The sequence below is a fragment of the Crotalus tigris genome, unplaced genomic scaffold, assembly GCF_016545835.1.
Source record: "Crotalus tigris isolate CLP2741 ecotype Arizona unplaced genomic scaffold, ASM1654583v1 scf7180000017771.5222438, whole genome shotgun sequence".
Taxonomy (NCBI): Eukaryota; Metazoa; Chordata; class Lepidosauria; order Squamata; family Viperidae; genus Crotalus; species Crotalus tigris.
In genome coordinates this window covers 2,645,821-2,667,336 of record NW_024096622.1, presented here as the reverse complement: position 1 = coordinate 2,667,336, position 21,516 = coordinate 2,645,821, and the positions used below count along the sequence as shown (strand labels likewise).

General features: G+C 35.4%; 1 protein-coding gene across 8 annotated transcripts in view; it reads left to right on the top strand.

Annotated features, from left to right (window-relative positions):
* SUSD4 (sushi domain containing 4) overlaps nucleotides 1-21,516 on the top strand; it is a 70,043-nt gene that overhangs the window by 17,065 nt on the left and 31,462 nt on the right. For 7 of the 8 annotated variants that reach the window (XM_039341681.1, XM_039341680.1, XM_039341683.1 and 4 more), the window contains one exon: nucleotides 9,265-9,477. In XM_039341681.1, coding sequence (XP_039197615.1) covers nucleotides 9,265-9,477 — 213 coding nt within the window. Of the gene's footprint in view, nucleotides 1-9,264; nucleotides 9,478-17,522; nucleotides 17,664-21,516 lie in introns of all 8 variants that reach the window. The other variant, XM_039341687.1, reaches the window with a different exon arrangement.

Genomic DNA, 21,516 nt, shown 5'->3' with positions numbered 1-21,516 from the left:
GCAAGGCTGTCAGGGCTCAGCGGAAGCGCCAGGATCAGTGCCGCTTTCCAGCTGATTGGCGCTTCTTCGGGACCATCAGGGCTCAGTGGAAGCTCCAGGATCAGCGCCAGGCTCCTGGTGGAACTCGCTGCTGATCCTGGTGCTTTTGCTAAGCCCAGAAGAAGTGCCAATAGGCTGGAATGTTGCAGCATCTCCAAGGTCTTATGATTTACATTCAGATGCTTGGCAACTGATTCATACTTATGACGGTCACAGTGTCCCAGGGTCATGTGAACTGACCAAAACCTGCTGCAACCACCCAGCAGATGGGGGGGGGGAATAAAATTCTGAGATAACATCTGCTAGCTTTTTCAGGACTCTCGGATGTAATCTCTCGGGTCCCAGTGATTTATATTTGTCAAGGTTGGATAGGTGTTCTCTTACCATTTTCTTGCTTATTTTAATTTTTGCTTCTAGTATGTCTTTTGCAGTGGGTTTTTTTGGTATGTTCGGCTATAGTTTCTTTTTTTGTGAAGACTAATGCAAAATATAAGTTAAGCAGCTCTGCTTTCTCCCTGTTGCCTTTCTTTTTTTTCTTTTTTTGTTATAAATATGTTAGAAGAAACTTTTTTTATTATCCTTGATTTCTGTTGCAAGTCTTTTTTTGTTCTGAGCCTTTGCTTTCCTGACTTCATCTTTTCATGTTCTGGCAGTCTGCTGATAATCGGCCTTAGTTATGTGCCCCTGTTTCTATTTTTTATATTTGTTCTTTTTTGTCTTTCAGTTTGTCAGAGAGATCTTTGTGTAGCCATGCTGGTTTCTTCTTGAACTTCTTGTTTTTCTTTCTCAATGGTATTGTGCTGGTCTGGGTTTTCTGTAGATATGTAGTGTTCTCTTACATATAGTGCAATTCCCCCTCCTCTTTTTGTAGACCTGTTTCTTTTGAGTAATTTGTATCCATCCATCAGTCCATTCCATTCACGGGTTTCGTCCCACCAGGTTTCTGTTATGCCAACTATGCCATACCTTCCATCATGTACTATTGCTTCTAGTTCACCTTGTTTGTTCCCGAAGCTTTGAGCATTTGTATATAAGCATATAAGTCTTTTATGCCTGTTCGTGAGTATGTTTCCTGCATCTCCTGATAGTTGTTTGAATTTTTCTTTTTTCTCATCACTGCCTACCTCATTGTTTGACTTGTTTTCTTGGGATTTGTGACTGGTTTGAGTTCTAGAGATTGGTCACCCTTCCCCCTCAGTTTTAGTTTAAAGCCCTCCTGAGGAGTTGGGCCAGTCTTTTATCAAATTTTTGCCTGTTTTCGTGAGGTGCAGCCCATCCCTCGCCAAGAGTCCTTCGCATAGGAAATGCAGTCCATGATCCAGGAAACCAAAGTTTTCTTGGTGAAATATAGTAAACAGTTGTTTACTTAGCATATCTCATTCCCGCTGTGGTGAGTTTTAGGACTATTATATCTGGTATGATGTGCAAAATATGATGGATAGGTCTAATAAAGTGTTAGCTAATTTTTTTCCTAATATGGTGTCTTCAAAATATGATGCCAGTTTGGAGTAGATCACATTGTGTCAAAATGACTGCACTGGCTATGGAATTCATTGAAAGGTATGATAATAATGTCCTATATAGTTTATGTAACATGCTCCAGCAAAAATGCATTCTTATATTGTGATATGTTGCATTTATGACTAAGTACATAACAGCAGCATCTATTGTTATAAACACGCTAACTATTGAGCAACACATTTTTAAATGACAGATGTAACAATATAGAAAATAGAATTCAAGAAAATATTCAATTCTGTTTTCTGAAGTAGGGAAAAAGAATTATAATCATGTATTAATCAGTTCACCAGAGTAAGAATGCATATCTTATCTAGCAGTTCTTTGTAAATGATTGCTGTTAAAAGTTAATTATCACTGTTTCTATCTTGTACATTTCATTTTTTGTCAGCAGTGATTACTATTCCTTCTCCTATCATACTGTGCACATCTTCTAAAAATTTCAAAGAAAATAATGAACTTTATATGACAATAAATTCATTAGTTTTTAATGTGCTGTGTTACTTTGTTTCCACTTTGTATCGAATGCCCTTGAAGAAATATGCTTCCTCACTGGTATTGTTGTGATAATTAAGTCACTGTGTGACAAATTTTCTCCCTCTCCTTAAAAAGAGGCTGCCTCTGGTGGTACTTAATAACTCTTCAAAATTTTGAAATATAATGATTTGATGTTGGAAATAGAATGTTTTTCTACATAACAAGCTTAGAATCTAGGGCATGGGTAGGCAACCTTGGCTCTTGTATGACTTGTGGACTTCAACTCCCAGAATTCCTGAGCCAGCATGGCTGGCTCAGAAATTCTGGGAGTTGAAGTCCACAAGTCATACAAGAGCCAAGGTTGCTTACCCCTGATCTAAGGAATCTTTTCTATGGCCTCATGATGAACTACATTGTTGAAAAGTTGAAGTCCAAGGTACAGCAGTACCTACCCCACTTGTACAAACTCTTCCCTAAATTGTAAAGAGAATATAATTTCTTGGGTCACCAAAACCGTAAAACTCTCTAAAGCAGGGGTTCCCAAGCCCTGGTCCTTGGACTGGTACCAGTCTGCGGCATACCAGAAACCGGGCCGCGCAAACAAGCAAAGCCCCATCTGTGGGATGCAGACAGCATGCGAAACTATGCCCCCTCCAGTTTGCAGAAAAACTTCTCTCCATGGAACCTGTCCCTCATGTCCAGAAAGTTGGGGGCCGCTGCTCTAAAGGGGAGGAGGATACTAAATTGTTTTCTTTGTTTGTTTTTAGTTTTTTATCTCAACCTATGCATGTATGTATGTATTTATGTATGTATGTGTATGTTGGGCTTAAAGAGAATGACTAGCCCAAAGTCACCCAGCCAGTTTTTCATCCCTAAGGCAGGACTAGAACTCTCAGTCTCCTGGTTTCTAGGCCAACATGTTAACCACTACATCAAATTGACATCTTTGCTATAATTGTTTGCTATAATGTTCTGAAGGGTGACCCCAGCATGCAAGGAGCCAGAAAGAGAATGGGGGAATGGCAGAGTGATATGCATCAACAGTATAGATTCTGATGTTTACTGGAAATTGGAACAGTGTATGAAGCAATTAATTTGGACTATTAAAAATATACATATCTGACTGTATATAGTGAAGAGCATTGGAGAGCCAATTTGGTCTGGTGGTGAAGGCATCAGGCTAGAAACCAAGAAACTGTGAAAGCCAACTAGATGACTTTAGGCCAGTCTCACTCTGTCAGACCAACTCACCTCATGGGATTGTTGCTGTGTGGAAAATAGGAGGAGGAAGGAATATTACGTATATATGCCACCTTATTTTTAACAATAATAAAGAAGGCATGTTAAATCATTAAAAATGATTTGATGGCTAGACATATTTTTCTCCAGATAAAACACCCTGAACAATCTTACATACCTACTTTGCTCCATTCTGAGAAATACCATTCTTATTCAGGGAACACCATTATCCTAGGCCTCTTCAAAAAGTTTTTAAAAATAATGAAGAGGAGGAAAATAACAGATGCTTTTTTTCTCTTTTTTTCCCTTTCCCTCTTATGCTTACTTTTCCATCCCCTGTTGAGAAATTGAAGTTCTCAAAATATGTTTTACTGAACAGTAAAGTAGTTCATTTGATTTTTCTGTCACTCATCATTACTGTGTCTGAAGCCAATTTTGTGTTTCTAGGTTGGGAGTTTTGCTTCCCTGTGCATCTTTGTTCACATTTATTCATATGAATTCACTTGAGATATAACAAAGAACTACTTCTATTTAGAGAAAGACCTACCAGGATTTCTTTAAATATATATATATTATAAAAATGTGCAAAGATAACATATGAAATAATTAAAAGATCAGGGATGATTTTTCAGAATGCTATTCGTAAAAAAAAAATACCTTATTCTCATGCTGACTTTCCTCTCTTGGGAGATTACTCCTTAAGAGGAGATTGATCTTCACAGAATTAAACTCAGAAGATGTTTGCCAATTTATAGCATGCATAGTGGAGAACTGTTTTAAACAATATAGAATAAAGTGGAATAACTAATGCTGAACTGTCTGAGTTTTTTTCTCCTAGCTTTTAAAGAAAGATCTTAAAATGCAGACCATTGAGATGCAATGCCAGCTTTAAAAAGTCATTACAGGATCAGAAACTGTCCTGTAGCTTCATGTATTGCCTTTAGCTATTTTGGAGAGTATGCTTCATATAAGCAGCTGGCTTTGTCTTTTATTTAGTCTTTAACTTAATATTAGGCGGGAGTGTGATTTATGAGTTCTTGGCCTGTTTATTCCTGTCTGAAATAAAGTCTGATTGAACACTTGTACAAGCTCAAATTAAGATCTTCATGATTAGTAAAACATAATTGTTTTCTGCCTTTTTGCATCTGCAGAATGCCACCTGGCAATCCTTTCTAAAGCAACATGAGTCCTCATGAGAGTTGAGAAACAAGTGGAACATCTTAAGGATAGGGTCGCACCATGCAGAACTGGTGTAAAATTTGAGGGTCCAATTTATTTGGTGTGCCAATTGCTGACTTTGGGAGATCTCTCTCAAAGGGACTCATATCCTAAAGACTTCCTCTTTGACCAATACAATACTCTTATTAAGTTCAGAATGCAGTCTATTACTGTCCATGTAAACTCTTCTCCTTTTTGACGTGCATGGTTACCAGTGAGATTCCAGAAGCAACTCAAGGTATGGATTCCTATATGGCTTAGGAATGTGCACCTTTAAGATAGTTTTCCTTTTGTTGTTTCTGCCAAATCGGTAACATCTGGAAAACTAGGTGTACTTCAGTCCCTAGCCATCTTGTGGGTTCAAGAGATGTGCTTTCTCTGTAAAACAGCATCTCCCCTGAGATTCATATAGTCTCCGTTCTATTAGCTTTGTTAAAACTGTGGGAACCTACAGTAGCTCTTCCAGCAGGTCCTGTATCTTGGTGACCTAGTCTGGTGGTTATAATTCTTTTTGAACTGGTTGTCTATTCCAATGCATGGTTATGTATTTATCTGTTTTGTTATCTTTACTACTTTTGTAGGCAAGGTCAGTGGTGGGATTTAGCCAGTTCGTACCGGTTTGGCAGAACTGATACCTAATTTTTTGTTGAGTTCGGTGAACCGGTTATGATAAATCTGCACAAGCCTCCCCTGCCGCCTCCCTCTGCAAGCCCTCCATCACCACCACCACACTTTCTTGTGAACACTTTCTTGCCACCCTGCATCGGCCGGCGTCTCCCTTCTCCGTTCCGGAAATGGCAGCCCTGTTTTCTGCTGCTTTCCTCCCAGCAGAAGAGAGGAAAGGAAGGACACTTGTATGGAAGGATGCAAAGCTCCGGGAAACTACTCCAGCTGTAGCTGGGCGAGGAAGACCAGGTTCCCCTTCCCCGATGATTCTGCAAAGCCCTTGAGAAGCAGATCTGTTTCCCACAGGGTTGACCTCGACACCTGCTTCGAACTGCAAACAGAAAAGCTTTGCTCTTTTTTTCCAGGAGGCCCTTTGAAATTGTCCCCCCCCCCTTCACTTTTCTGTCTTAAAATCCAGAACAGACACATTTTCCTCCTCATCCGCTGAGGATATGGTAGCTACCGGTATGATTTTTATAAGAAGCTGAGTGGCTGCTTTGGATTTTAAGGCAGAAAAACAAAGGGGGGGGGGAACAATTTCAAAGGGCCTCCTGAAGAAAAAGAGAAAAGCAAAACGGCAGGGGTGGCTTGTGCAGATTTATCATAACCGGTTCACTGAATTCAACAAAAAATTAGGTATCGGTTCTGCCAAACCGGTGCAAACCGGCTGAATCCCACCACTGGGCTAGGTCTGTCCTTCCTTTGAGTTGGATATATGTAGATGATTCTGTGTTCGCAGGTTTGTCTTTCACTTTGCCTGTTCTTTGCCTTTGAAATTGCTAATCCGATCTTTCTGACTTCATTCTTAAACTCAGATTGGCAAAGGGTTTTTGATTATTGGTTTTCCTCCTGAGAGCATATTTGAAAAGGTTCTTCTTAAATTGTAAGACAATGTGAATTTCTGACTTTGTAACAGCATTCTCTCCCATTGATCCACTTGTATATGAAACCAAAATTCTTTGCCATTTCACCATATATTCTTTAACTTGTTCTTCCTCTGTTTCAAATTTTTATTTATACATTTTAGCAATCATATGTTCATCATTTGTACATAATTCACTGTTTTATCACATTCTGTTTTTGATATCTTTAAAATCTATATTAAATCTTTCTCTTAATTGTGCATAGGAAATCCATTGAAAGCTAAATCCTTCTGTAGTCAATTATGGGTTTTTTTGTAAACGTTTTATTAATTTTCTAATTTTAAATCATAAATACTTAATAAACAACGTGTTGTCCATTGATAATTAGGTGGTACATATTAACTTTCTCAGTCTAGTTCAAATACTACACCATCCAGTGCTTCTTCGATCCTCTCTTCCAGTGGTATGCATTTTTCCCACACTGGGCAATTACAATTCTTGTTGCTGTTAATACATATACAATTAATTATATCTTTATTTAATTCATTGCATTTTTCTGGTATTATACATAATAATGTTAGTTTATAATATTTTTTCTAGACAAAACATATCTCAATTGCATTTGCACTTAAAATCCATTTGTTCCATCAGTATCCTGTTTTTCCTGCTTTTTAAAAAAATAATAATTTCCCATCAGTGTTCAAAATATCTCTATCGCTTATAATTTTCTCATAATATATTATATTTGGGTAACCAAAAGCTTCCCTTATTCAAACCCTTTTAGAATGTTCATATTTCTCATCTCATAATAAAACATAATATTCTAGTTAGAAATCCTATCCTTCTAGTTATGATAATACTTTTATTTCCAAAAGTTATCTATTTTCTTAACCATATTCAAACATCTGTTTAATAATATAATATCCCATCTCTATCGCTTATAGTTTTCTCATTGTAAATAATATTTGGGTAACCAAACGTTTTCCTTATTCAGACCCTCTTGGCATTTTCATATTTCCTTTCTCATCCCAAAATACAGTATTCTAGTTGCATATCCTATCTTTCTAGTTATAGTAATACTTTTGTTTCTAACAATTATCCATTCTCTTAGCCATTTAATAATATAATGTCCCATCTAATGGTCAAAACCTCTATTTTCTTCAGTCTTACTTGGCTTTCTTCCTTTGCCAACTAACTTTCCAAGTCAATGCATTTGAGTCCTCAAGTAGTTCTTCCCCTATTTTTATGTATATTGTTTGAAGTAAGAAATACAATTTGATTAAGGTATATTTGAAAGAACACTCAGTCCATTTATATTCATTAAACAGTCTCCCTCCTTCTCCAATTTTCCATAATTCTTCTGACAGCTTTATCTTCCCTTCAATCAGCTCTTCTTCCTTATCCTCAAATGTGTTCTGAAATCTTGACAAGATATCTTTTCTATTTCCGGTGTTATTGCTGTATCTTCTAATTCTTCATTTGTCTGAGTCTGTTAATTCCTTCCTTTAGGTCCTCCATCTTTGGATCTGCTTCCTCTAATTTTCCTTCTATTTTCTGGGTTACTGGTTCCTTTTTGTAGTTATTTTCTAAATTTGTATGTTTAGATTAGAAAGTTGTTCTTTTATCTCCTTTGTGTTATTTTTAGTCTCATCATGAGCTAAGACAATTGTCTCTTGTATTGATTTCCACATAGAAAGAATTTATTTCTGAGATTCATCAATATTTTCTTGTTGGTATGTGGAGCTGGGGGTTTTGGAGACAAATGTTAGAATTGGTTTTTTACCATTTAAGACTAAGTGTGGAACATCCATTTTGTTTTTATATGCAGTCTTTATAGTCCAATCTATTTTAAGATTTAAAAAGTTTCAGTCAATTGTCGTTTGAACTCCAAATTATCCAGCCAGTAAGTAAGTACAGCAAATCATACTGCTTAAGTCATAAATTGACATAACTTAGGTTGCTAGTATTAAATTTAAGGAAATGCTAAAGTGAACCTGCAGAACTGGTTTGTGATAATCAGTGCCAATAATAATATTTTGCTCTATCAATATACTTTGCACTATCATTATTTACCAACTGCTAGTTATAGGCAGATTCTGTTATATATTCAATATATGTATGTGCAAATATCTCCAGATCATTTGTTCTATGTACGTCTGTAGGTCTCTCTAAGGTGTCTTCCACATGAATAGTAACTGCATCATTTCTGTTTTCATATTTGAACAATATGAAATGTTTGAAAGACTGTTTGAAATGTTTTCATCAGGTAGCAATACCAACATAATAATAAATGCGTAAGCATGCAGAATGGAAAACATTTATGCTTAGTGTGCAGATTCTTTTTAGACATAATTAATATAGTAAACTGCGTATTTGATTTTTTAAAAAAATTCTAGGCTTCTCTCTCACTGTACATCATTTACTCTCTTGCTATGTCAGCTAAGAAATTGTGTTGGTATTCAGCAAATGTTCAGGTTTAATGGCATCGGCCTTACGATAACTGACTCAGTTCGAAAGATATCTCATTCTCCTTTTCCTATTGTAGGGAAGTGAAGTCTTGCATGCTTTCCATGATTGTGCCCCATGACATAGTTGTAACTCTGTGATCACTAGATGGTTGTGAATAGGTATAATAACATTTGAATAAAATTTGAACATGCATAAAATACATGTAAAGCCTAGGGCTGTATAAACAATTGATTAAAACACAATATAATAAAATTTCCTCTTTTCAAACTGATTTGGTAATTTGGTAAATTTTTGCATGTAATCTTTATGAATAAACAACTCATCACAACATTGATTTGAATTAAATCAATTTTAAAAAATGGGTCCCGGCTGACTTGCATATCCTAATATAGCTGAAAGAGTGTAATCATGAACTCAGATAAAATCTGAGACTGGACCACCATAATGCATATAGGGAAATCTCAAAAGGGCCAGATATTCAAAGGCTAAAAAAAAATTAAATCTACACACACAGAGAATAAATAAATGTTATGCATAGAATTAAAATGGCAAAAAGTGAGATGGTATCTGTGCAAAAGGCAAGCTAAACACATGCTTGGGAATCAACTGAGATATCTTGCTACAGGCTTTGGAAATATCCATGCAAGTTGTGTTTTGGAATCTGTATCCCAAGTCAGTTTTGCAAATAATAGGAAGGTAGGAGATAGGAAGATTAGGATGAATAGGATGTAACTATCTGACTGAACATAAATATTTTACATCTTTGTTGATGTAGGTTTTGATGAACTCCATGCTTGTTCTGATCCTGGATTCCCTGAATATGGATATAAAATGCCCAGCACAGGTGTTTTCTTTGAAAGTTCAGTTGTCCGGTTTCATTGCCAAGAAGGATACAGGCTTAAGGGTCCATCCCAAAAGCTTTGTGAGAGACATTTTAATGGCTCCCTAAGCTGGAAACCAAGTGATAAACCTGTGTGCCTACAAGAAGGTAAGTCTAACTTACTGTTAGCAAATTTCATTTGTAAAAAACCCCTCCATAGTAGTATGTCTGTGCTTCTGGATTATGAGATTGTGCTATAATTTCTGTGAAAATTTTAAAACAATTTTTATCTTAATACTGATATTCACAAAGAAAGAGGTGGCATCACTGAGCCCAATAAAAATATGCGTTTCTTTTGACACTAGAAATCAAAATTCATTAAATACTCTATCCACAAATAGAAGCTGATATCCCAAACAAGCTATTTTAAAAATATTTGTGTGTCTGACAAATGTGGTACACTTTATAGCTATATAATAAGAAAATTGTAGATTAAAGATGCAGGTGGTACATCCAAATAAAATAGATACAAACTTAGTATTTAATTATTCTTCAGATGTTATTTATATAACTTTAACGTTTTATTTTAAGAGCAGGATGGTTAATTTATAAAGTAGATAATCAGAATATAAAATCAATTATGTGTTGCTGGAATGTTGTAAATTTAATGAAGTGAAAAGGAACGGCAGATAATTTTTTTTAAAAAAACCATTTCTATATTAGGAACACAGGTCTGGGTATTGTTTTCTGTCTAATCATTTCTTACATGCATTTTTATTATGGAATCTTTGAGTGGATGTCTATCTAGAGATCAAATTTTCAACATTATTAAACATTGTGTTCTATATTAACTTGTTGGGTTAATGTTAGTGATGTTGTCATGATTATGACTGTACAAAAGAAAGATAGTGTTTATTTGCACATAGAAAACTCCATTGAAAATGTTCAGGATAAGTTCTGCTGATGAATTGTTTTTCAGTGTAGTTTAAGGAAGTTCAAGCCTTGATCTATGAGTAGAGTTGGGACCATTAATACCAGTTCAACATGTCCCTGAGGTATGAGGGGACCTAGAAAGACATGAATTTGCTATTGGCATAAATCATATTGTGGGGGAATGTGCGTCTTCATCCCACCAGATACAAATTGATTTAGAAAAATGTTGGTACTACTTCATCTGTAATGTGTGATATTTTAGTTTTGACAGTGAACCTAAATATATCAGGAATAAAACTTATGTTTACCACATAAGCAAATCTATATATTTTACATATTTTAATAAAATTATTAGGCATATTTTATATGTGAAATTTCCCCCCCCCAAAATCTGCAAGATTATTTCTAAAATAGGCGCCATACGCTGATTCAGTTTTGCATATTTCTATTTTGACTTCTCCCACTTCTAGAGTCTGTCATAATTTTATCTGTAATGTCTATATGGTCATCAGTATAGTTCAGCCTTGCCAGGAAATGGATCATCATTTAACCATAATGATGGTCTATTGGGTCATCCTTTGTTGTTGTTAATTGCGAAGTCGTGTCCAACCCATCGCGACCCCATGGACAACATTCCTCCAGGTCTTCCTGTCCTCTACCATCTTCTGGAGTCCATTTACATTCACACCTACTGCTTCAGTGACTCCATCCAGCCATCTCATTCTCTGTCGTCCCCTTCTTCTATTGCCCTCAATCTTTCCCAGCATTAGGCTCTTCTCCAGTGAATCCTTCCTTCTCATTAGGTGGCCAAAGTACTTGATTTTCAACTTCAGGATCTGGCCTTCTAAAGAGCAGTCGGGGTTGATCTCTTCTAGGACCGACCGGTTTGAACGCCTTGCAGTCCAAGGGACTCGCAGGATTCTTCTCCAGCACCACAGTTCAAAGGCCTCAATTCTTTTGCGCTCAGCCTTTCTTATGGTCCAACTTTCACAGCCATACATTGCAACTTGGAAAATCATGGCCTGGACTATGCGCACTTTTGTTGGCAGGGTGATGTCTCTGCTTTTTAGAATGCTGTCTAGATTTGCCATAGCTTTCCTCCCCAGGAGCAAGCGTCTTTTAATTTCTTGGCTGCAGTCTCCATCTGAGGTGATCTTGGATCCCAGAAAAATAAAATCTGTCACTACCTCCATTTCTTCCCCATCTATTTGCCAGGAATTGAGAGGGCCGGATGCCATGATTTTTGTTTTCTTAATGTTGAGTTTCAAGCCAACTTTTGCACTCTCCTTCTTCACCCACATCAAGAGGCTCTTTAGTTCCTCTTCACTTTCTGCCATTAGAGTGGTATCATCTGCATATCTTAGGTTGTTGATATTTCTCCCGGCAATCTTAATTCCAACTTTTGATTCATCTTGCCCTGCCTTTCTCATGATGTGCTCTGCATATAAGTTAAATAGGCAGGGCGACAGTATACAGCCTTGCCGGACTCCTTTTCCAATTTTGAACCAATCAGTGGTTCTGTGTTCGGTTCTCACTGTTGCTTCTTGACCCGCATATAGGTTTTTCAAGAGACAAATGAGATGGTCTGGTACTCCCATCTCTTTAAGAACTTGCCACAATTTGTTGTGATCCACACAATCAAAGGCTTTTGCATAGTCAATGAAGCAGAAGTAGATGTTTTTCTGGAACTCCCTAGCTTTCTCCATGATCCAGCGTATGTTGGCAATTTGATCTCTAGTTCCTCTGACTCTTCGAAATCCTGCCTGCACTTCTGGTAGTTCTCGATCCACATACTGCTGGAGTCTAGCTTGTAGGATTTTAAGCATAATTTTACTAGCATGTGAAATGAGTGCAATGGTGCGATAGTTTGAACATTCTTTGGCATTGCCTTTCTTTGGAATTGGAATGTAAACTTACCTTTTCCAATCCTGTGGCCACTGTTGAGTTTTCCAAATTTGCTGGCAAATTGAGTGTAGCACTTTTACTGCATCTTCTTTTAAGATTTTGAATAGCTCAGCTGGAATACTGTCACTTCCACTAGCTTTGTTGTTGCTCAGATTTTCTAAGGCCCATTTCACTTCACATTCTAGGATGTCTGGTTCGAGGTCAATGATCATCTCATTGTGGTTATCTGGTATGTTAAGCTCATTCTTGTATAGTTCTTCTGTGTAGTTTTGCCATCTCTTCTTAATCTCTTCTGCCTCTGTTAGGTCTCTGCCATTTTGGTCCTTTATCATGCCCATCTTTGCATGAAACGTTCCATTCATATCTCCAATTTTCTTGAAGAGATCTCTGGTCCTCCCTGTTCTGTTGTTTTCTTCTATTTCTTTGCACTGTTCATTTAAGAAGGCATTCTTATCTCTTCTAGCTACTCTCTGGAATTCTGCATTCAATTGGGTGTATCTTTCTCTTTCTCCTTTGCCTTTCGCTTCCCTTCTTTCCTCAGCTATTTGCAAAGCTTCCTCAGACAGCCATTTTGCTTTCTTGCATTTCTTTCTCTTTGGGATGGTTTTAGTTGCTACCTCTTGTACAATGTTGCGAACTTCCATCCATAGTTCTTCAGGCATTCTGTCTATCAGATCCAGTTCCTTAAATCTATTTGTCACCTCTACTGTATATTCATCAGGAATATGATTTAGTTCATACCTGAGTGGCCTAGTGCTTTTCCCTACTTTTTTTCAATTTAAGCCTAAATTTTGCAACGAGAAGCTCATGATCTGAGCCACAGTCAGCTCCTGGTCTTGTTTTTACTGACTGTATAGAGCTTCTCCATCTTTGGCTGCAGAGTACATAGTCAATCTGATTTCTATGTTGACTGTCTGGTGATGTCCCTGTGTAGAGCCGTCTCTTGGGTTGTTGGAAAAGAGTGTTTGTTATGACCATCGTATTCTCTTGACAAAATTCTATTAGCCTGTGCCCTGCTTCATTTTGTTCTCCAAGGCCAAACTTGCCTGTTATTCCGGTTATCTTTTGGCTTCCTACCTTTAAAGGGTCATCCTTTAGCAAACAGTTATTTAGTAACAGGCTGAAGTTCACACATTTTTGTTCTTTTTAGCAAAGGAGAAAATAAGAGTAAATATTTTGTTGGAGTTGTAGAATAAGACTAGATTCTTTTCTACACTGGTTTTAACACAGAAATTGCCTTGATGCTTGTGGATATGGCTTGTCTTTGAAAATAGCTGAAAGAATGTAACCTTACTGATTTTGCTAAATATTTTAATTGTATTCTGTACCCTCAACGTTCTATATTGCTGAGGTATGGTGAGCGTATTGTTTAAGTTATTCCTTTCATTATTGACAAACAAGGCTACTTGGGTGGGAAGTGGGGAAGGGACTATTTTCTCTTAATCAATAAAATGTTCCACAAAGTTTCATATATTTATCATCTGCATAAAATTGCTGGGTGAAGTTTTGGGCTCTGATATTAATAATGTTCAGATGATACCAGCTCTTTCTTTCATTTTATCTGATCAGTGACAGAACAGAAGTATATAATATAGAATGAAAATACATTTGTAAGTGAGTTATCTAAGTAAATGTTCAATTTATTTTGAGGAGTCATATTCATAAAATAACAGATTTGTTGTTCAGGTTACTCTTGTTCAGGTATTCGTTATCTTTTCCATCTTCACATGATTTCCCATTTGCTGCCATCCTAACAAAAGCACACCTTGCACAGTTACTCAGTTTTAAATAGCTCCTTCCAGATTTGATGCATCTCACTTTATGTGAGATTTCTCTTGAAAAGAATCTGATATTTGATGCAGAAGTTTGGATGACCACATTATATCTATTTTAATTTACTACATTAAATCTGTTTCCAGGGCAATACGAATTGCTGCTATTTGGTTTTGAAAGCATCACATGGCTTGGGGCCTGAATATTTTAAGAATCAACCTCTTAAATAGCAACTTTCCCACTTGTTCTGGTCATTGTTAAGAGCATTGCTTTAGGTCTTCTATCTATTTGAAGCAGCATTTGGTTTATAGTTAAAGAATTTAACACCAGTTTATATATGTGTGTGTGTGTATCAACTTGCAGTGATCTAAGTGTAATTCTTTCTTAAATGGTATGAAAAGTTGTTCTTTAAGGAAGCATTTAGTTAAATTTATTGTACGTTACCTTGTATAATCAATTGCTGTTTCTATCAAATTAAATTTACTATTGCAATAATTGATTAAAGCTAGCATTGATTTTTAAGAAAAGCATGAGATATGCATCTTTATTTTTACCAACATAAGTATTGTCTGGTGAATTCTGCTTACCTGGGCACAGAATTTGGCAGTGGCTAATATCCTGCCTGGAAAGTGGCCAGAGACATCACATAACAGCTTTCAGGTTTGGCTTGAAGCCCAGACTCAGATAAGACTCTTTGTTGTTCCCTGACACTTTCACTTTTGCAGACTGCAGCTGGGAAAAGGGAAGAACAAAAACTCTTGGATTGCTTATCTGGGTTGGGGACCCTATTGGACTATGAAGACTATATACAAAAACAAAATGAGTGTTCCATACTCAGCCTTAAATGGTAAAAAATCATCTTCAACACCTGTCTCCAAAGCTCCCAGGTTGATATATCAACAATAAAATGTTAATGAATCTCAGAAAGAAATTCTTTTCATGTTGAAATCAATCCAAGAGACAATTGTTTTAGTTCAAGATGAGATTAAAAATAATGCAAATGAGATAAAAGAACAATTTTCTAACCTAAACTTACAAATCTAGGCAATGACTGCAAAAAAAGAACTAATAACCCAGAAAACAGAAGGAAAATTAGAAAAAACGGATCCAAAGATGGAGGACTTAAAGAAAGGAATTAATAGACAGATACAGACAAATGAAAAATTAGAAGATGCAGTGATAACACTGGAAATGGAAAAGACTTGTCAAGATCTCCAGACACATTTGAAGATAAGGAAGAAGAGCTGATTGAATGGATGATAAAGCTATTAGGAGAAATGATGAATATTAACAAACGAAATGAAAAACTGAAGGAGAAGAATGGAGGCTGTTTAATGAATATAAATGGGTTGAGCATTCTTCCAAAAACACTTCAGCCAAATTCTTTTCTTCATGCAAACAATATATACAAAAACAGAGGAAGAACTACTTGATTTAAATGTACTGACTTGGAAAGTTATTTGGCAAAGGAAGTAAGTTAGAGTAAGATTGAAGAAAATAGAGGTTCTGACCTATTAGATGGGATATTATATTACTAAACAGATGTTTGAATATGGCTAAAAAATAGATAACTGTTAGAAATGAAAGTATTAGGATAGTATTTGTAACTAGTAGGATAGTATTTGTAACTAGAATATTATACTTAGATGAGATGGGAAATACGAAAATTCTAAAAGGGTTTGAATAAGGGAAGCTTTTGGTTACCCAAATATAATTTATTATGAGAAAATTATAAGCAATAGAGATATTTTGAATATTGATGGGAAATTATTTTTTTAAAAAAAGCGGGAAAAACAGGATATTGATTGAATAAATGGATTTTAAGGGCAAATGCAATTGAGATATATTTTGGCTAGAAAATATATTATAAACTGATATTATCGATATTATGTATAATATCAGAAAAATGTGATGAAGATGTCTATATTTAATTGTGTATGTATTAACAGTAACAAGAATTGTATTTGCCCAGTTTGGAAAAATGCATACTACTGGAAGAAGAGAGGACCAAGGAAGACTGGATTGTGTAGTACTGGACTAGACTGAGAAAGTTAATATGTACCTCTGAAGTACTAATAGACCCAGACTACATATTGCTTATTAAGTACTTATTATTGTAAAATTAGAAAATTAATAAAATATTTATTTTAAAAAATGAGTCACCTATCTTTTTGCTTGCTGTTATTACCTCATATTCATATTGAGATTATGAATCTACTGTTTGCAATACAACATGCATGCAACTGTCATTTGGCAGATGTACACAAATATACAATAGTTTCCTTTATTTGCTTTTTATTTATTTTTTTCTTATTTAATGATATCATAGATACATACTGTGTCTTTATATATGACGGGGGGGAGGGAAGGGAAGGGAAGAGAGAAGGAGAGACACTTTCCTCATGCAAAACCTGAATAATTCTGGTTCATAATTGCCAATCAACTATGCAGAATAGTTTTGGGCAAAACTATCACTTCTTGGCTTAAATAATTTTCCTAGATTATTGATGACAAAGATCTACTATCTACTCATTGGAGAAAGATAATATGGAGAAATATGAAATTGAAACTAATAATTGATAAATCAGAACTAGTTCAGTGGGGAGTAAAATCCATTCAAATCCTTTTTAACAAAAAGCATACTACTAATTTCTTTTAATAGTTGATCTTTTATAAAGAGAGAGAAATTATTCATTGATCCCTTAAAATGCAATCTTACTCTTTTTTAAACATTTAAATATAATTTGGCTTATTACATTACTTTCAGTCTGTCTGACTATTTGAATGGTTATAATGATCAAGCATTAATAAAATTTATTTTTGTTATTTAATCTGTTTATGCATCAGAGTAACTGTGCATGATATAAACATTGATAAATAAAAAATAAAAAATCAAGTTATTGATTGATTGGGGCCTGTTTGTTTTATCTCATAAGAAATATCAAACATGCAACTTGTATAGAAAAATATGAATGTTTCTGTGAAAATATATGATGAATAAAACAATAGTATTAAAAGTAACACCGGAGTCGATGATCTTAGAGCTGGTTACAACTGAAGCAACCAATCTGCCAAATAAATAAATGAAACAAACATGGACTGGCTTTTCCTAGCTATGCCTTTTTCATAAATTCTCATTACTGTAGTGTCTTTTGTATATCTTAGCAATCACAACAAATTGACCTCTTGTAAGTTATAGCATCAAGCTACTTAAAAAAAAACATGGGGCATAAATTCAGTAAATAAATAATATTATTTCCCAAACAGATTGCTGTAAATGATCTAATTGGTGCTGCCCTTAATAATTACCAGAAATTTCAAATAGTGCAGAATTCTGCTGTTATTTTGACTGGGGTATATTGTATATGATTTCATTACTGTAAATAATTTATTGGCTACCACTTTGGCTGTATGCATAGTTTAATGTACTGGTACTAGCTTAAAACTCTGAATTGATTTAGCAGTAATTTCCTATCATTTGAACTTCACTGCTGTTTAAGAACAACTCTTTCTTGTGGCAGCATCCTACATATAAAACTTTTTGCATTACATTAGCCAACATTTTCAAATTTAAGATAATAATACAACATTTTTTTATGAAGCTACAGATTGCCTTGCTCCAACTATTGAAGATGCAGAGATTCAAATCAAGACATACAGAACTGGAAATAAATTAATAATCAGCTGTCATGAAGGATTCCAGATCCATTTCTCTGATTTAGACAACTTGGTGTCAGTATGTCAAGATGATGGAACGGACTTCCGGTGGTTAAGGCGGTGGAGATGGCGGCTACTTTGTAGCCGTCCTCCTGAGATGGTGTTAGATCCGCGGAGCACAGTGTTCATCAGCTGGCCCGTGGCTCGCAATCCTCTTCCCGGGCGAAGGGAAGGGGTAGAGATCGCATGAATAGAGGTAGAACCTCTTAACCTTCCCTGGATTTTTATTTTAGGGGGGTAGAAAGAGTGCTCCCTCGGAGTTCATTGCCTTCTCCGCCTCTCAGCTGTCTTTGTTTCTTCGGAAACAAAGCGAAACGCCGCTACCATCTCCGTATTTAAAGTAACCGTGAGTAATTTTAAACCGGACAGAACTGTTTAAAGGACTTTATTTATAGTTTAGCTTTATTTTATTTTTTTTTTAGTTTACTTAGTTTATTTAGTATGTGCTGATTTTTTTTTATTTTTTGAGCTTTCTTTTTTTTTTTTCTTCGCGGGCGGAAAAGTGAGAGTGAAAGTAAAATGGCGTTTTGAAAGTTTTTCTTTTGAAAGACGGACTGGCTGAATTATTGCTTAATACTGTTTTCTTTTTTAAGTTTTTTTTTATCTTCTGGGAGTTTTCTAAATTGATTCTATTTTATTCTATTTTATTTTATTTTTAATCTTTTGGATTTTTATTTTTTACTGGTATTTTTATGAAGAAAGGAAGATAAATTAAAATGGCTTCAAAACGACAACCAGCCACTACAGCTCCTAAGGTAATCTCTTCTCCTGTTACTTCTACTGGGCAACAACAACTTAAAATAATACCCTCAGTGCAGCAACCTAAAATTACTCCACCTTCACCTCCCCCATCTGGTACATCAGCACAAGACATTAAAGAAATAATGGTAAATGCTGTGTCACAGTTTAGGGAGGAAATGAAGCAATTGTTGGAACAGAATAAATCTGAAAGTGAGGAAGAAATGAAGCAAGAGATGAAGGAACTTTTAGAACAGAATAATACTATTTTGAGGGATGATATACTTTTAGCTTTATCTGGAGTGGCCTCAGTGGTCGTGAAGCTGGACTCTAGAGTGGAGGAAATTGAAGAAACAGTAGAACTTTTGGATTATAAATTCCAAGATATGGAGAAAAAAGTGGAAGCTTCACAAGATGATATTCTTATGTTCCAGTATAGACAGATGGAATATGCTTTGAGAATAAGAGGCCTGAAAGAAGATAAAACACAAGACTTGATGGAAATGGTGATTAATGACTTGGCTGTTATTTTGAACATAGATAAAGATGAGTTACATGGGGAAGTGGAAAGAATTTATAGAGTTAATTCTTGGATTGCAAAACAGAAGAATCTGCCTAGAGATGTGGTGATATATTTTGCTAAGAAGTCTTTGCGAAACCAGATTTTGCAAATTTTCTACAACAAAAGATTCCAGATTGCTGTCCAAGATATTATTATATTAAAGGAAATTCCACCTAAAATTTTAAGAAGCAGAAAAGATTTTGCTTTTTTAGCAAATGAACTTAAAGCAAGACTGATGCCATTTATATGGGAGATTCCGATGGGTATTGTCCTGAGCCATGCGGGGACACGTTACAGACTTAATACAGTTGCTAAAGCTAAGGATTTTTACAAAACGGTCCTGGGTGCAGGCTCACCTCTGCCCATGATGCACCAAGTCTTGAGTGATAAAGAGATGGAACAGAAACCTGAAGGTACAGGTGTGATGACTGCTGGACAGGTGGTATGGATGTCACAAGCAGAGGTTAAAGAACAGAGAATGACCCGTGCAGCACATAAACGCAAAGAAAAAGAACAACAGAAAAAAGAAAAAGAAATTAAAGAATCTACTCAGCAACTTGTCTCAATGCCGGTGGGAGGAGCAAGACCCAAAAGCTCTGCAACATACTCTTCAGTAGCAGAATTTGAGGGGATCTTCTCCAGGCTCAAGGCCAAGGGAGATGGCAAAGCTCCTGACCTGGAATGTTAATGGATTAAATATTCCTCAAAAGAGAAAAAAAAATCTACCATTATTTAAAGCAACACAACAATGATATTATCTGTCTGCAAGAAACTCATATTACATCTAAAGACCAAAAATATTTAAACAATCCTCGTTTGGGATCTCATTTTGTATCTCCCGCCCCTGGGAAAAAAGGGGGTGTGGTAATCTATGTTAAGAAGAATGTATCTGCTATCCTGTTAGAATCAGATCCTCATGGAAGATATGTTATGCTTGAACTTGGTTTATATGGCAAGAAAATTCTTATCGTGGGGCTGTATGCACCAAACCAGCAACAGGAGCAATTCTATAGGTTGTTACATCAGAAAATAACCTTGTTGGACTATAGATCTGTGATTTTAATGGGAGACTGGAATGGTGTCTTAGATATACAAAAGGATAAAAAAGGCTCTTCTACTTTTTTTAAACAGGCTAAGCTACCTAAAGCCTTCTTTGACATGAAAGAAGATTGGGAATTGAGAGACTATTGGCGTGAACGTAACCAGGAAGAAAGGGACTTTACCTTCTTCTCAGATAGACACCAATCTTTCTCAAGAATTGATTTTTTTTTTTATTACAACAGATTTATACAACAGGGTGAAGAATGTAAAAATTTTTCCTAGGACATTGTCTGATCATAGTCCAGTTTGGATGGAACTGTTTGCCGAGAAAGAAGACAGGAGATCCTGGAGGGTGAATGAGAATTTATTTAAACAAGAAAAAAATGTCCATAAACTAAAGTAATGTTTAAAGGAATATTTTGCTTTAAATATGAATAAGGGAACATCAATGTCAATGGTGTGGGATGCAAGTAAAGCTTTTATGCGTGGTATTTTGATAAAAATGAATAACTTGCATAGACAGAAACATATTCAGAAACGTAAAGATTTAGAAGAGGAGATTAAATTAAAAGAGAAACTCCTAATTTCAAATCCTTTAGATGAAAATGTGAAAGGAGCTATAAAACTGTTAAAAACACAATTTAACATGTTGATGGCTGATCAAGCTGCAACCAATTTACTATTTATGAAACAAAATACATTTTGTAATGCTAATAAACCAGGGAGATGGTTGGCTTATCAGTTTAGAAAGAAACAGAAACAGAGGAATATAGATAAAATAAATTATAATGGTAAATTGGTTTATCAGAAAGAATTGATTAAGAAATCTTTTTTAGAATACTACCAAAAATAATACAAGAGTACTAATATTCAAACTACAGATATAAACAATTATTTAGGTAAAGTTAATTTTCCTAAATTAACAGAAGATCATGAAAAAGAGATTAATGGTTTAATTACTAAGGAAGAAATTGTTACAGCTATTAAACAATTGAAATTGGGCAAAGCGCCGGGTACGGATGGGTTGACATCTATTTATTATAAAACTCTAGTAGAAGAGATGACTCAACCGTTGTGTGAATTGTTTAATAACTTATTACAGGGGTTAGAGATCCCTCCATCTTGGCGTAATGCATTTATATCACTGATTCCAAAAGACAAGCAAGATCTTACATTGCCTAAAAATTATAGGCCTATATCTCTTTTAAATGTGGATTATAAAATTTTTGCAAAAATTTTAGCTAATAGGTTTATGGGGATTTTGCAGCAGATTATACATAAGGATCAATCGGGTTTTATAACTGGAAGGTATATGAAAAATAATGTTAGACAAATTATTAACTTATTAGAGTATTTAGAAAAGAATAACCAAGTCTCTGCAGGCTTGATATTTTTGGATTCTGAAAAAGCCTTTGACCAAGTGAACTGGCAGTTTATGTTATGTTTAATTAAGGAGATGAATTTTGGACAAAATATATTACAAGTACTATCTAATATATATCAAAAACAGACTGCTCAACTTATTGTAAATGGGGGTT